The 14991-nt window shown below is 37.0% G+C and overlaps 1 protein-coding gene across 12 annotated transcripts in view; it reads right to left on the minus strand.

Annotated features, from left to right (window-relative positions):
- The window catches only part of UTRN (utrophin), a 492142-nt gene that overhangs the window by 37656 nt on the left and 439495 nt on the right, over nucleotides 1–14991 (minus strand). For all 12 annotated transcript variants that reach the window (XM_067701862.1, XM_067701864.1, XM_067701861.1 and 9 more), the window contains 2 exons: nucleotides 14498–14664; nucleotides 13459–13570 (listed from right to left, as the gene is read on the minus strand). In XM_067701862.1, coding sequence (XP_067557963.1) covers nucleotides 13459–13570; nucleotides 14498–14664 — 279 coding nt within the window. The remainder of the gene's footprint in view (nucleotides 1–13458; nucleotides 13571–14497; nucleotides 14665–14991) is intronic.

Genomic DNA, 14991 nt, shown 5'->3' on the forward strand with positions numbered 1-14991 from the left:
ATTTGATCTAATTTCCTATCTAATAACAGTACCTAATATTTCTCTGTTTGAAGGTGCTAGAGCAACAGTTTGGTAAAAAGCTAAACAGAGGACCACCCACCTAGCATAATGAATATCATCAAACTCAACTCTGTCTCCATGCTAGTATGGAGACAGAGTTATTCTTGTTCTTTTTAAAGCAAACAACTATTGATATTATGATATGAAGATGAAATCGAAAGGATCATTCATTACTACAAAAATTATCCAGCATGTTAAGTTATCCATGCATTTCTCAAAAGACTAGGTTTTCACTTATTGCTGTAAGAAAAGAAATAAAAAGAACAAAAGACTTTGTAGATCTCATTAGATGTAACGAGGGTAATATATTAGCACAGAAGTCTCACCTTATAAATAGCTTTCCTTCAATCTTTTTTTTTTTACTATCAAGGGCAGTGAGAGTACCATCACTATTTTGACCCAAAAGGAAACTGACACTAAGGCTTTCAGGGATTCAGATTGACAAGGTCAGTAAGGCAAGAGCTGCTCTTGCAAACCTGGGTCTTTTCACCATACCAGAGCTATATACCTCTCCATGAAAAATGGAACAGTCTTAAGTTTTGTAAGAAAAAGAAGCCATAGCCATTGACTAAACTATTATTATAGTCTGAATTTTGCCTTTATTTTAAATAAAGTACTACTAAGATACCCTGTGGCTGAGTTTTACAAAATTTATATTGAAATGTCATTTTATAACTTTCAAATTGCATATATAAGAAATGTTCAGTGCAAGTACAATTAGAAAAAAAAATACACATGGAAGAGAAAGAGGAGAAAAATTAAAATTGCCAGCTCTTCTGTCACCCAGAGATAACCACTCTTCAAATGGTTGTGATTGGACTGTTTTATTTTTTAATCCTTTTTATTGCAAAATAAAACAGATATATAAAACTATATACAACAGGCACCTGGTTTAATAAAATAAATTATATGGTGAATACCATCCAGTCAGGAAATTGAACTTTTTTTTTTGTGGTACGCGGGCCTCTCACTGCTGTGGCCTCTCCCGTTGCGGAGCACAGGCTCCGGACACGCAGGCTCAGCGGCCATGGCTCATGGGTCCAGCCACTCTGCGGCATGTGGGATCTTCCCGGACCGGGGCACGAACCCATGTCCCCTGCATCGGCAGGCAGACTCCCAACCACTGTACCACCAGGGAAGCCCAGGAAATTGAACTTTGTTGGACATTTGAGAAGCCTCATTCCAGTCATAACTGCTTCCCACCTCTCTAAAACCAGCATCCTCATTTTTACAATAACTTCCTTGTGTTTTAAAAATAGTTTCATCACTCCAATGTTTGTCTCTAGATAGTATAGTTTAGTCTAGCTCATTTTTAAAAATCTGATATATTTTAAGTCACTTTTAGTCTACCAGATTTCTTCTTCATACTTGCCATTTCATTACAATTTTTCTGTTGGAAACTCAGGCAATTCAACCTGTGAAGTTTTCAAGAGTAGAATTTTGCTGGTTGCATATTTTTGGTGCAGTTTAGCATGTTCCTTTGGATATCCTGCAAATTGGCAGCTGGATCCAGAGAATGCATGAGACTCAGTGAGACTCACGTTTGCTCTTCTGGCAAGATTATCAGTGGTGTTTGGTAGGATTATAGGAGACACATGATGTGTGGTCATCTCTCTTACATAATCCTAGTAGCTTTCATGCTAAATGCCTATATCCATCCAATGAGGGCTTTAAAATGGTGATATTCTAATTCTACCATTCATTTTTAGTTGAAAAAAATTTTTAAGGACATCCCCCTCATCCATTTAGTCACTCAATAGTAAAGTTGATTCAGGAAAGGCAGGATTACATGTTTGATTTTTCACTTTTATTGACCAATTTTCCCTGTAATGAATTGGTTTCCTACCATCTTCCAAAGAAGACCAATTTTAAATTATTTTAAAATATCATTATGAATTCATACATTAACATATTTGATGAGTTTTGATCTATTGCAATTACTGTTGACCCTTGAACAACACGGGTTTGAATGACGCGGGTCCACTCATACACAGATTGTTTTCACTAAATATGTACTATAGCACTACACAAACCGTGGATGTGGAGGGCCCACTGTAAAGGTTACGTGGATTTTCCACTCTCCAGGAGGTTGTTGCGTTCAAGGGTCAACTATATTATCATTATTGAAGCTCAAACTGTCCCATCTTTGGCCAGTAGGAGCCTCTTCCTTGCTGTCCCATTTAGTTTAAGTTCTACTGGTAACAATATAGTTAATGCTCTCCGTCAGTCAGTCCTCCAACATCTCCAACATCAGTCCGTAGGATGTTATGCTCTCCGTCAGTCAGTCCTCCAACATCTCCAACATCAGTCCGTTGGATGTTATGTCTCTAGTTACTTTGGTCTCTAACAAATTCCCCAAGAAGTGCTCATAGGACCAATATTACCTGAGCTCTTACATGTTGATGATGCATTTCCTGTGTCCTTTGCTAGTTACTAGAAAGTTGGTTTTTCTGGACATGAAATCCTTAGCTCATATATTTTTCCCTTGAGTTTCTTAAGTATGTTCCTCCATTTTCTTTTGGTATAAAGTATTGCAGTTGAAAAGTCTGATGGTTATTTAATTTTCTTTCCTTTTTAAGTCATTTTTTCCTTTTGTTTAAATGACCAAAGGATTTTTTTAAATTTTAAAGTCCATTAATTTTACCAGAATATGTCATAGTGCTGATCATTCTGAGTTAGTGTTCTCAGGCATAATATACTCTTTCAGTATACAGATTCACTTTTTCTTGTTCTTCTGGGTTTTTTTTTTTTTTGAGGGAGGAAAGATTTTCTTCAAAAAGATTTTTTTGGAAGTAGAATTGATTAGTTTTCCTTCTTTTTAAATTTTATTTTATTGTTTTATTTTTTATCTTTGGCCCCCCCATGAGGCATGCAGGATCTTAGTTCCCCAATCAGAGATCAAACCCACGCCCCCTGCAGTGGAAGCATGGAGTCTTAGCCACTGGACCGCCAGGGAAATCCCTTTAATTTTTATTTTTAGTATTTGTTCTACCTTATCTTGGGTTTCTTCTTCAGGGACTCATATTATCCATACTTCCAGTCCTTTTTTTTTTGGCCTGTCTTCAGTATTTGTCATTTTCTCTTGAATCCCTTATATTGCTTTCTTCACTTCTTTTTAAGTTTTAAGGTTTGCCTCTTATTCACCTTCTATTTCTTTTATGGTATTTATCTGCTCTGTTTATTAAGACTAAAATTAATTAGTCTTAATTTCTGAAATTATTTTTCTTTTATTTCTAACTCTTTCCTATGTTCTGTTACCCCAAAATATGCCAAAGGGGGCATATTGATTAGTTTAAATTAATTGAGAAACAGCCAGGGCAAGAACAGTCTGACCCTACGCTTTGTCCCCCTGAAAGCAGGAAATAATCTCCCACGTAAAAGGTACCCTCCCTGCGCCACGACACAGAGAAACATCCTTATGGCTAGAAATAGGGAATTCAAGGCTGAGAAACCTGTGGGAACCACAGGCCCCAAACCTGTGGGATTCCTCTGTAATTGGTAGCCAAGCCTAAGTTTCTTTGTCTTGTCAGTTCTTCACAAAGTTATTGGGTTTTTTTGCCTAAAAGGTACAAAACTGCCTGCTTTAGTCACTTCTTTGAGTCTCTCATATGCACAAAATTAAACTTTGATTTTTCTCTTGTTAGTCTGTCTCACGTCAATTTAATTATTAGACCAGTCAGAAGAACCTAGACGGGTAGAGGTAAATTTTTTCCTCCCCAACAATATGTAGCAAATTTTGTGACTGGTGGTGGTTTGTTACCATCTAGATTTATTTGGGGGATATCCCATTACCTAGTTTTGTTGTAAATATTATCCAGAGGTTTGGTTTTGCTGTCTAGATCTCTGTCTCTTTTTATGTAACTACTTTACAAATGGGAAGAAAATGGCAAAGGCAAAAGAGATTGAAAACTCTGAAGCCACTGCTACCACCATCTCCCCCAAATCCTTCTGGACTCATTTTTAACAAGCACATAAGAACTCTCACATCCAAATGAGGACTGTCCTTCAAATTGTCATTTTTGGAAATCTAATGAAGGTGACTCACTGTGAAAAACATTTAAAAACTGAACCTACACAGACAAGTGGGTATGTGAATACTTTAAAATATACTTTCCTCTGTTATGCTGCTATTAAGAAGCAGTGAGATAATAAAGAAAACTTATCTGGATAATGCTAAGTAGTTAGTTCTTGACTGGCTCCCCACCAACTTAGTACAAATCAATCATTTAAAAAGTGTTGCTGAATTATAAAATGTAGCCTGGCGTAAGTCTGTCCATGTAACTCTCTATCCAAATCCCAAAAAATCCTGTGTAAGCTGGTATGAGATGATTTTTCACTCTTGAGTTCTATTTTGCCAACCAAAGCTGGGGGTATTTTAAATTTTCCTCTGTTTTACTCCTTGATTGGGAACAAATACAGACTTCATATAGAGCAAAATTTAGAGTTAGAGGACTACAAATAAAAAAACAAAGCCATATTCATTTTAAATCTCCTCAAAATTTCTTTGGTCAATTCATGACTTGGGATGGCACTATTACCTAATTCCTTAACACATACTCCCAACATTAGAGTTTTAACTTAACTACAAATATGCATAAATTATAGACAGAGGAAAACAAGGAAGAACAAGGAGGAAAACCAAGATTACATAAGAAACAACACAGTCTTTGGCACATGAGCAGAATAATTATTATTTGTATCATGCACAAATACAAAAATCACTGTTGAACAATACCCTCATTAGCAGGAATTACGTCTTACATATAGAAGTCAATAGTCCCAAATGATAGATGCATACTTCTAAAAGAACATTTCATTATCACAGGGCTTATCTTAAAGACGTTCCAATAGTTTTTTAAAAATTGCAAAACAACCTCTCAGTTTTGCTTTAAGTTTCCTAGATTTCAACAAGTTGAAATTGAGACACACTGAATTCTATAGGTAGGATGAAATTAGTAAGATAAGCTCAGAGTCTTACCAGTTCTAATGGAAAAATATGAAACTAAAAAATTAGCATTAACAGAATCATCAAAGGGTCAAGAATAAGTAGTGAGTCATCCAAAGTAAAATGGATTTTGCTCAAATGTCACCTTAAAAGCTAACAACAGGGTTTCCCTGGTGGCACAGTGGTTAAGAATCCACCTGCCAATGCCGGGGACACGGGTTCGAGCCCTGGTCTGGGAAGATCCCGCATGCCACAGAGCAACTAGGCCCGTGCACCACAACTACTGAGCCTGCACTCTAGAGCCCGTGAGCCACGACTACTGAGCCTGTGTGGCCCAACTACTAAAGCCCGCGTGCCCAGAGCCCATGCTCCACAACAAGAGAAGCCACCGCAATGAGAAGCCTGCGCACCGCAATGAAGAGTAGCCCCCACTCGCCGCAACCAGAGGAAAAAGACCCCGTGCAGCATCGAAGACCCAATACAGCCAAAAATAATAAAATAAAATAGAAAGATTTTAAAAAAAGCTAACAACAATGTAAATGCACTCAACTTACTGGGAAAATAATGTAAGTGGGCAAGAACCGAAAACCCACCTTAGGATGCTGAGATCAGAGAAAGAGCAATGAGGTTGCGCTTTCAGCATACTGGCAAACATCTCAAGTCTCATCTGAAGAAGTAAGACTGCCAGAAACAAACTACACTAACTCAATGGAGAGCTTTCCAAAGAATGAATCAGCATTTTCTATATTTGATGTTTATAGTCTTATTAATACATTGATGTTGGCAGGAGTGGAGAGGGGTGGACAAAACAACTATTTCTAGTATTTCCTTTTTGTTTTTGTTTGTTTCTTGCCAACCATATACAGTTGTAAAGAAGTTATTTCACTTTTAACTTTAAAAAGAAAACTTTTTCTATTTTTCCAGTAGAAAAATGATTTTCTACATTTTCTAAAAATACTGAAAGTATTAAATCTTGGGGTTTTTCTATTTTATTTCTTTTTTTATACAGCAGGTTCTTATTCGTTATCTACTTTATACATATTAGTGGATATATACCAATCCCAATCTCCCAATTCATCCTACCACCCCCCGCCCCGGCTTTCCCCCATTGGTGTCCATATGTTTGTTCTCTACAACTGTGTCTCTCTCTCTGCGTTACAAACCGGTTCATCTGTACCATTTTTCTAAATTCCACATACATGCTTTAATGTACGACATTTGTTTTTCTCTTTCTGGCTTACTTCACTCTGTGTGACAGTCTCTAGGTCCATCCACATCTCTGCAAATGACCTAATTTCGTTCCTTTTTATGGCTGAGTAATATTCCATTGGGTATATGTATGTATGTATGTGTGTGTGTATATATATATATACACACAACCCACATCTTCTTTATCCATTTGTCTCTCGATGGGCATTTAGGTTGCTTCCATGACCTGGCTATTGTAAATAGTGCTGCAATGAACATTGGGGTACATGTGTCTTTGAATTATGGTTTTCTCAGGGTATACACCCAATAGTGGGATTGCTGGGTCATGCGGTAATTCTATTTTTAGTTTTTTAAGGAACCTCCATACTGTTCTCCATAGTGGCTGTATCAATTTACATTCCCACCAACAGTGCAAGAGGGTTCCCTTTTCTCCACACCCTCTCCAGGATTTGCTGTTTGTAGATTTTCTGATGATGCCCATTCTAGCCTGTGTGAGGTGATACCTCATTGTAGTTTTGATTTCTCTAATGATTAGTGATGTTGAGCAGCTTTTCAGGTGCCTCTTGGCCATCTGTAAGTCTTCTTTGCAGAAATGTCTGTTTAGGTCTTCTGCCCATTTTTTGATTGGGTTGTTTGTTTTTAAAATATTAAGCTGCATGAGTTGTTTATATATTTTGGAGATTAATCCTTTGTCCATTGATTCCTTTGCAAATATTTTCTCCCATTCTGAGGGTTGTATTTTCATCTTGTTTATAGTTTCCTCTGTTGTGCAAAAGCTTTTAAGTTTCATTAGGTCTCATTTGTTTATTTTTGTTTTTATTTCCATTACTCTAGGAGGTGGCTCAGAAAAGATCTTGCTGTGATTTATGTCACAGAGTGTTCTTCCTATGTTTTCCTCTAAGAGTTTTATAGTGTCTGGCCTTACATTTAGGTCTTTAATACATTTTGAGTTTACTTTTGTGTATGGTGTAGGGAGTGTTCTAATTTCATTCTTTTACATGTAGCTGCCCAGTTTTCCCAGCACCACTTATTGAAGAGACTGTCTTTTCTCCATATATCCTCTCCTCCTTTGTCATAGATTAGTTGACCATAGGTGTGTGGGTTTATCTCTGGGCTTTCTATCCTGTTCCATTGATCTATATTTCTGTGTTTGTGCCAGTACCATATTGTCTTGATTATTGTAGCTTTGTAGTATAGTCTGAAGTCAGGGAGTTTGACTCCTCCAGCTCCATTTTTTTCCCTCAAGATTGTTTTGGCTATTCGGGGTCTTTTGTGTCTCCATACAAATTTTAAGATTTTTTGTTCTAGTTCTGTAAAAAATGCCTTTGGTAATTTGATAGGGATTGCATTAAATCTGTAGATTGCTTTGGGTAGTATAGCCATTTTCACAATATTGATTGTTCCAATCCAAGAGCATGGTATATCCCCCCATCTGTTTGTGTCGTCTTTGATTTCTTTCATCCGTGTCTTATAGTTTTCTGGTCTTTTACCTCCTTAGGTAGGTTTATTCCTAGGTATTTTATTCTTTTTGTTGCCGTGGTGAATGGGATTGTTTCCTTAATTTCTCCTTCTGATCTATCGTTGTTAGTGTAGAGGAATGCAAGAGATTTCTGTGCATTAACTCTGTATCCTGCAACTTTACCAAATTCACTGATTAGCTCTAGTAGTTTTCTGGTGGCATCTTTAGGATTATCTATGTATAGTATCATGTCATCCACAAACAGTGAGTTTTACTTCTTCTTTTCCAATCTGTATTCCTTTTATCTCTTTTCCTTCTCTTATTGCTGTGGCTAGGACTTCCAAAACTATGTTGAATAATAGTGGTGAGAGTGGACACCCTTGTTGTGTTCCTGATCTTAGAGGAAATGCTTTCAGTTTTTCACCACTGAGAATGTTGTTTGCTGTGGTTTGTCATATATGGCCTTTATTATGTTGAGGTAGGTTCCCTCTATGCCCACTTTCTGGAGAGTTTTTATCATAAGTCAGTGTTGAATTTTGTCAAAAGACTTTTCTGCATCTATTGAGATGATCATATGGTTTTTATTCTTTAATTTGTTAATATGGTGTATCACATTGATTGACTTGTATATATTCAAGAATCCTTGCATCCCTGGGATAAATCCCACTTGATCATGGTGTATGATCCTTTCAATGTGTTTGCTAATATTTTCTTGAGGATTTTTGCATCTATATTCATTAGTGATATTGGTCTGTAATTTTCCTTTTTTGTAGTATCTTTGGTTCTGTATCAGGGTGATTGTAGCCTCGTAGAATGAGTTTGGGAGTGTTCCTTCCTCTGCAATTTTTGGGAAGAGTTTGAGAAGGATGGGTGTTAGCTCTTCTCTAAATGTTTGATAGAATTCAACTGTGAAGCCATCTGGTCCTGGACTCTCGTTTGTTGGAAGATATTTAATCAGTTTCAATTTCATTACTTGTGATTGGTCTGTTCATATTTTCTATTTCTTCCTGGTTCAGTCTTGGAAGGTTATACCTTTCTAAGAATTCGTCCATTTCTTCCAGGTTGTCCATTTTTTTGGCACAGAGTTGCTTGTAGTAGCCTCTTATGATGCTTTGTATTTCTGCGGTATCCATTGTAACTTCTCCTTTTTCATTTTTAATTTTAGTTTTATTGCTCTTTGCTATTGTTTTCTTTGTTTCTGTTTCATTTATTTCTGCTCTGATCTTTATGATTTCTTTCCTTCTACTATGGGTTTTGTTTATTCTTCTTTCTCTAGTTCCTTTAGGTGTAAGGTTAGATTGTTTGAGATTTTTCTTGCTTCTTGAGGGAGGATTGTATTGCTATAAACCTCCCTCCTAAAACTGCTTTTGCTGCATCCCATAGGTTTTGGATTATCGTGTTTCTGTTGTCATTTGTCTGTAGGTATTTTCTGATTTCCTTTTTGATTTCTTCAGTGATCTCTTGGTTATTTAGTAACGTATTGTTTAGCCTCCATGTGTTTATGTTTTTTACTTTTTTTTCCTTGTAATTGATTTCTAATCTCATGTTGTGGTCAGAAAAGATGCTTGATATGATTTCGATTTTCTTAAATTTACTGAGGCTTGATTTGTGACCCAAGGTGTGATCTATCCTGGAGAGTGTTCCACGTGCACTTGAGAAGAAAGTGTAATCTCCTGTTTTAGGATGGAATGCCCTACAAATATCAATTAAATCTATCTGGTCTATTGTGTCATTTAAAGTTTGTGTTTCCTTATTAATTTCCTGTCTGGATGATCTGTCCATTGGTGTAACTGAGGTGTTAAAGTCTCCCACTATTATTGTGTTACTGTCGATTTTCTCTTTTATAGCTGTTAGCAGTTGCCTTATGTATTGAGGTGCTCCTATGTTGGGTGCACGTATGTTTATAATCGTTATATCTCCTTCTAGAATTGACCCCTTGATCATTATGTAGTGTCCTTCCTTGTCTCTTGTAACATTCTTTATTTTAAAGTCTATTTTATCTGATATGAGTATTGCTACTCCAGCTTTCTTTTGATTTCCATTTGCATGGAATATCTTTTTCCATCCCCTCACTTTCAGTCTGTATGTGTCCCTAGGTCTGAAGTGGGGCTCTTGTAGACAGCATATATATGGGTGTTGTTTTTGTATCCATTCAGCAAGCCTGTGTCTTTTGGATGGAGCATTTAATCCATTTACATTTACGGTAATTACCAATATGTATGTTCCTATTACCATTTTCTTAATTGTTTTGGGTTTGTTATTGTAGGTCTTTTCCTTCTCTTGTGTTTCCTGCCTAGGGAAGTTCCTTTAGCATTTGTAAACCTGGTTTGGTGGTGCTGAATCCTCTTAACTTTTGCTTGTCTCTAAAGGTTTTAATTTCTCCATTGAATCTCAGTGAGATCCTTGCTGGGTAGAGTAATCTTGGTTGTAGGTTTTTCCGTTTCATCATTTTAAATATGTCTTGCCACTCCCTTCTGGCTTGCAGAGTTTCTGCTGAAAGATCAGCTGTTAACCTTATGGGGATTCTCTTGTATGTTATTTGTTGTTTTTCCCTTACTGCTTTTAATGTTTTTTCTTTGTATTTAATTTTTGATAGTTTGATTAATATGTGTCTTGGCGTATTTCTCCTTGGATTTATCCTGCCTGGGACTCTCTGCGTTTCCTGGACTTGGATGGCTATTTCCTTTCCCATGTTAAGGAAGTTTTCGACTATAATCTCTTCAAGTATTTTCTTGGGTCCTTTCTCTCTCTCTTCTCCTTCTGGGACCCCTATAATGTGAATGTTTATGCATTTAATTTCCCAGAAGTTGAAATTTTGTTTTATATCCCTATATATTAACCAATATTGACAAGAAGATACTTGAACCTGATACTTTAAAAGTAACATGTGGGCTTCCCTGGTGGCGCAGTGGTTGGGGGTCCGCCTGCCGATGCAGGGCGCACGGCTTCGTGCCCCGGTCCGGGAGGATCCCACATGCCGCGGAGCGGCTGGGCCCGTGAGCCATGGCCGCTGAGCCTGCGCGTCCGGAGCCTGTGCTCCACAATGGAAGAGGCCACAGCAGTGAGAGGCCCGCATACCGCAAAAAAAAAAAAAAAAGTAACATGCACTTGTTTAAAAACTGCAAAAATGCAATACAAACTGTTTTAAGTGTTGTTAACTTTTAATAAGCTTTTCCCGTCCTCCTCTCTTCTCACCAAAATCTCAACGAAACTCTCAGAACAAACTAGTCCTGTCCAAACTCAGTTCATAAGCAGAGAATTTTGCAATGATTCCATCCCTAACAATTTGAATGCTGGGAGTAGCTGACGTTGCTGACCTTTCTAGCAATAAAATTTTACAAATATCTCATCCCTTCTACCTGAGCTAACATGACTCTCAAATCATCTTCTTATCTGGGCTAATGCTTCAGTTCCTGATAGCTATATTTACCAATGGGTAAGTATTCTCTCTATTGACTTTCCCCACTTCCCCACTTTTCCTACATGTATTGGGCCACTGCCCCTCAGCAGATGCATACAGCCTCTAATTACTTTTCTTTCCTGTTAGCTGTTAGCATGACTCTGTGTCTACTTATGAACACATTCCCCTACATGTTGTTCATAACTGCAATTTCATATTGCAGTTATGAACGAGATGAGTACTGTTGCTCCCATGATAACACTATCTCCCCTACAATCCTCTCCATCATGGGCTGTAAAATCAAAGGCCAAGAATAAAGGAGGTTTACACTATTTCCCCCTTAGCCTCAGCTTTAACATCTACTAAAATCGATATGCCTATCCGTTCCCCTTTGACAGCACTTGGCCAGACGCCGCTATCATCTGTCACTTCTAAAGACAAACTGATGATCTTCTAAACACCATCTCATCTCCAAAACCTCCTATGTCCCACTTCTATCACATACTGGGGTCTGCCCACACATCAGGCTTCATCATAACATCTTTCATCATCTTAACATCTCAAAACATCTTTCAATCTCAAATCTTTAACTTGGAAAAAACTTTCACTAACTCAAACCTTCTGCCTCTTACTCCTAATTCTTGCCCCCATCATCTTGATCTCTAGCCCCTCAACCCCCTTTGGTTTCTTCAACATGAGGATAGCCCAAATAAATCCCAGTACCATTAACACCTCTGAATCGTGAAGCCCGTGGCCTTCAATCGTACCTGCCATCTTTTAATTTCAAAGCCATTGAGCAATGATGGAGTCACGGACTGCAAATCCTTGCCAACCAACCTCAGCTGCACTCTTGTGGCAATGGAGCAGTCAATTTACTCACCTCTTGGTGACTCATGCCTCCCCCCAGTAGCATTCCCTTTTCATTCATATTTAACCCTATCCAGCTCTCTCTCACTGTCAGCAATTGCATGAACTCTTATAAGTCATATGTGAAATTCATCACCCTCCCTCTCTAATTTAAAGAACTATCTACTTTATGCCCTACCATATAAAAACGCTTCTAATTTGAATTAAATTTGGTTATTTAAAACAGAGAATATAGACTTAAAAAAGATCCAATTATGGTAATTTTCACTGTGAAATTAAATGATCATAAACTCTTATTCCAATAAAAAAGAAACTTAAAATTTGAATATCTTTAATATAAAATGTAACTATTTTGAGAATAAATGTTAATCCCAGAATTCAAACATACAGTGCACAGGTAACAAGAAAAAAATTTAAATATTATCTTGCTCCATAAGCTTACTTATTCTTCAAAAAAAATATATAGTCCTGTTGAATCTGTCCACATAAAGACCTCTTTTTCTCTTTCATTATATGTTTTCTGTATCTCTAGTCCCCAGCAAAATGCCTGGTATATAACAGGTACTCAACAAATATAATATTCCAGCAAGCATACAGAAAATTCCCCAAATGGAGTTAAACCGCTAAATCCAAGCCACTAACTTTGAACAAATCCTTACCTTCTCTAAGACTTAGTCTTTTTAAAAAAAAATAAGGATGAGTTAATTTCTTAGATTCTTTCCAGCTTTAATATTCTATAAATAGTATTTATAATGTCAGATATGAGCACATTATGTACCAGAATTAACTAAGCATAGTAAGAAAAGTATGAGTCATCCTTGTCCCAAGGAATTAAAAAGATAGTTGAGGAGGCAAAAACACCAACACAGAAAACAATACAAGATAACACGGAATCAAATACTAACTGGTAAAGTAGGGGCTACTGTTAGAGGCCACAGAATGATGTGTTTTGGTGAGGGGAAGCTAGAAGAATTTGGGAAGATTTCACACACAAAGTAAGAGTTAAGCTGTTTTTGTGAAAAAGTGGGATTTGGGGCTTCCCTGGTGGCGCAGTGGTTAAGCGTCTGCCTGCCGATGCAGGGGACGCGGGTTCGTGCCCCGGTCCGGGAAGATCCCACATGCCGCGGAGCGGCTGGGCCCGTGAGCCACGGCCGCTGAGCCTGCGCGTCTGGAGCCTGTGCTCCGCAACGGGAGAGGCCACGACAGTGAGAGGCCCACGTACCACAAGAGTTTGCTACCAAGAATGCTACGTTTAATATTAAAACACAGATGTAAATAAAATTTAATAAATTAATTTTTCTGAAAAAAGTATAGTTGTTCTGTGCTAACAAATTCAACATAATGTATTTGCTTAAAAGAAAACAAAGCAACAAAAAATATATGGTTAAGTGATCTTGAAAGGGATTTTTTTCCAAATAAAGTTAAGTCTAAATAAACAGAATACTTTTAGACACTAGCTAATTCAAAAGCAATATGTTAAAGCAAAACCAAATAAACAAACACTGGCTCAGTACTCACAGGTATACAATATTCCACCATTGGGTAATGTAATTTGTGACCTTTTGCTGTTCGACCCGAAAAAAAGCAACTCTGACAGACATCATAGTTAAAATGCTTTAGGCTTCTATACCTAGAGAGAAGAAAGGAAAATTCATTGGCTTGAAAGCCTATTATACAGTCCAAAACACTCACTTGTGGTAAGGAATTTCATTCATCCAAATCACCATCAAAATAAAAGTTATATTGGCTACAAATGTGGAATTTGCTTATTTAGTATTTTAGCTCCAAATTAGAACAAATAGAATCTTAAATTTCACAAAGGAAATTAAGGAAACCATCTTCCAAGTGAGGAAAAAAGCAAATTTTTGTAGTTGAAGTCTCTAAAACATGTTTTCATCTGTTTCAACATAATGAGAAGACAAATATCCATGTTAGAAGATTTTCTGTAATGTTTGAATGTGAATGCAAAATGAAAGAAGAAAAAAGTTATGTTTATTAGCTTGACATCAAAATTTAAATTTTGACGTCAAAATTTAAAATATCACTTATACCATCAATAAAAAATGAGTTTCAAAATTCCCTGACAAAGGCTTCTTGTGTGAAAGTCGGGTTAATGTACTTCACGCCAAACTTGGCCGAAGAAACATGAAGTCATTTGATTACTTCTCAGTTAGTATTTAAATGCTAAACTCCTGCTTACCAAGTTTGACCCCAAAGTCTTAGAAAATCACCAAATTCCATCAGGGTCATATATGTATAATGAGTCATGCAATTATTATGCATGAACACTTCTGTAACCTATGTAAATAGAAACTCAGAAAGATCTCTGGTTCTGGAGCAAAACAGTATAAATAACAATAATAAAATAAGCTTCACGTATTGGCTTTTTGAGGGAATGCCACTTTCAGATGGACTGAATATGCTAAAAGCATCCCATTTCTTCAGGAGGCAAACCCCCAAATGGGTGTAAGTGGGAAGGAATGATGGGCATACACTGAAACTATACAAACAGAAGAGAAAATAGCCTCCTACCACCACTGGTAGTAAATCAGCCTACCTGAATCCAACAATTGGACATTCTTTACAGATGTTGCATTTGGCCTGATGTTTTGCAGTCTCAGCTGCTGCCACTCGATGTAGAACCGGCAGCCAAACCATGGACTGTGGTTCCAGATGCATCCAGTCTACAAACTCTTTCACACTTATCTCTGGCTTGTTGTTATTCTGGTGAAGAAACAAAAATGTTAAAAGTGAAGAAAATGTCTTCATTTAAATTGCAACAGGTGTTGTTGCTTCAAAATCTTCTGAAAATCTGTATAAAAGTAAAAACAGAGTTTATATAACTCTTTCTAGGTCAGTTAAATCACTAAATATTTAAGGTTCTTCAAGGAAAAAAAATTCTAAAATTTAAAAAGAGAAAAAGAAGAAATTGTCATTACGAAGAAGAAAAAAAATCCCAATACCTTAATAGACTTAGATTTAAAAACCAAAACCAAAACCCACACAGCTCTAGGTACTCTTCACATAGATATTTTAAAACTATAAAACTCA

This window comes from Pseudorca crassidens, chromosome 13 (assembly GCF_039906515.1).
Source record: "Pseudorca crassidens isolate mPseCra1 chromosome 13, mPseCra1.hap1, whole genome shotgun sequence".
NCBI lineage: Eukaryota > Metazoa > Chordata > Mammalia > Artiodactyla > Delphinidae > Pseudorca > Pseudorca crassidens.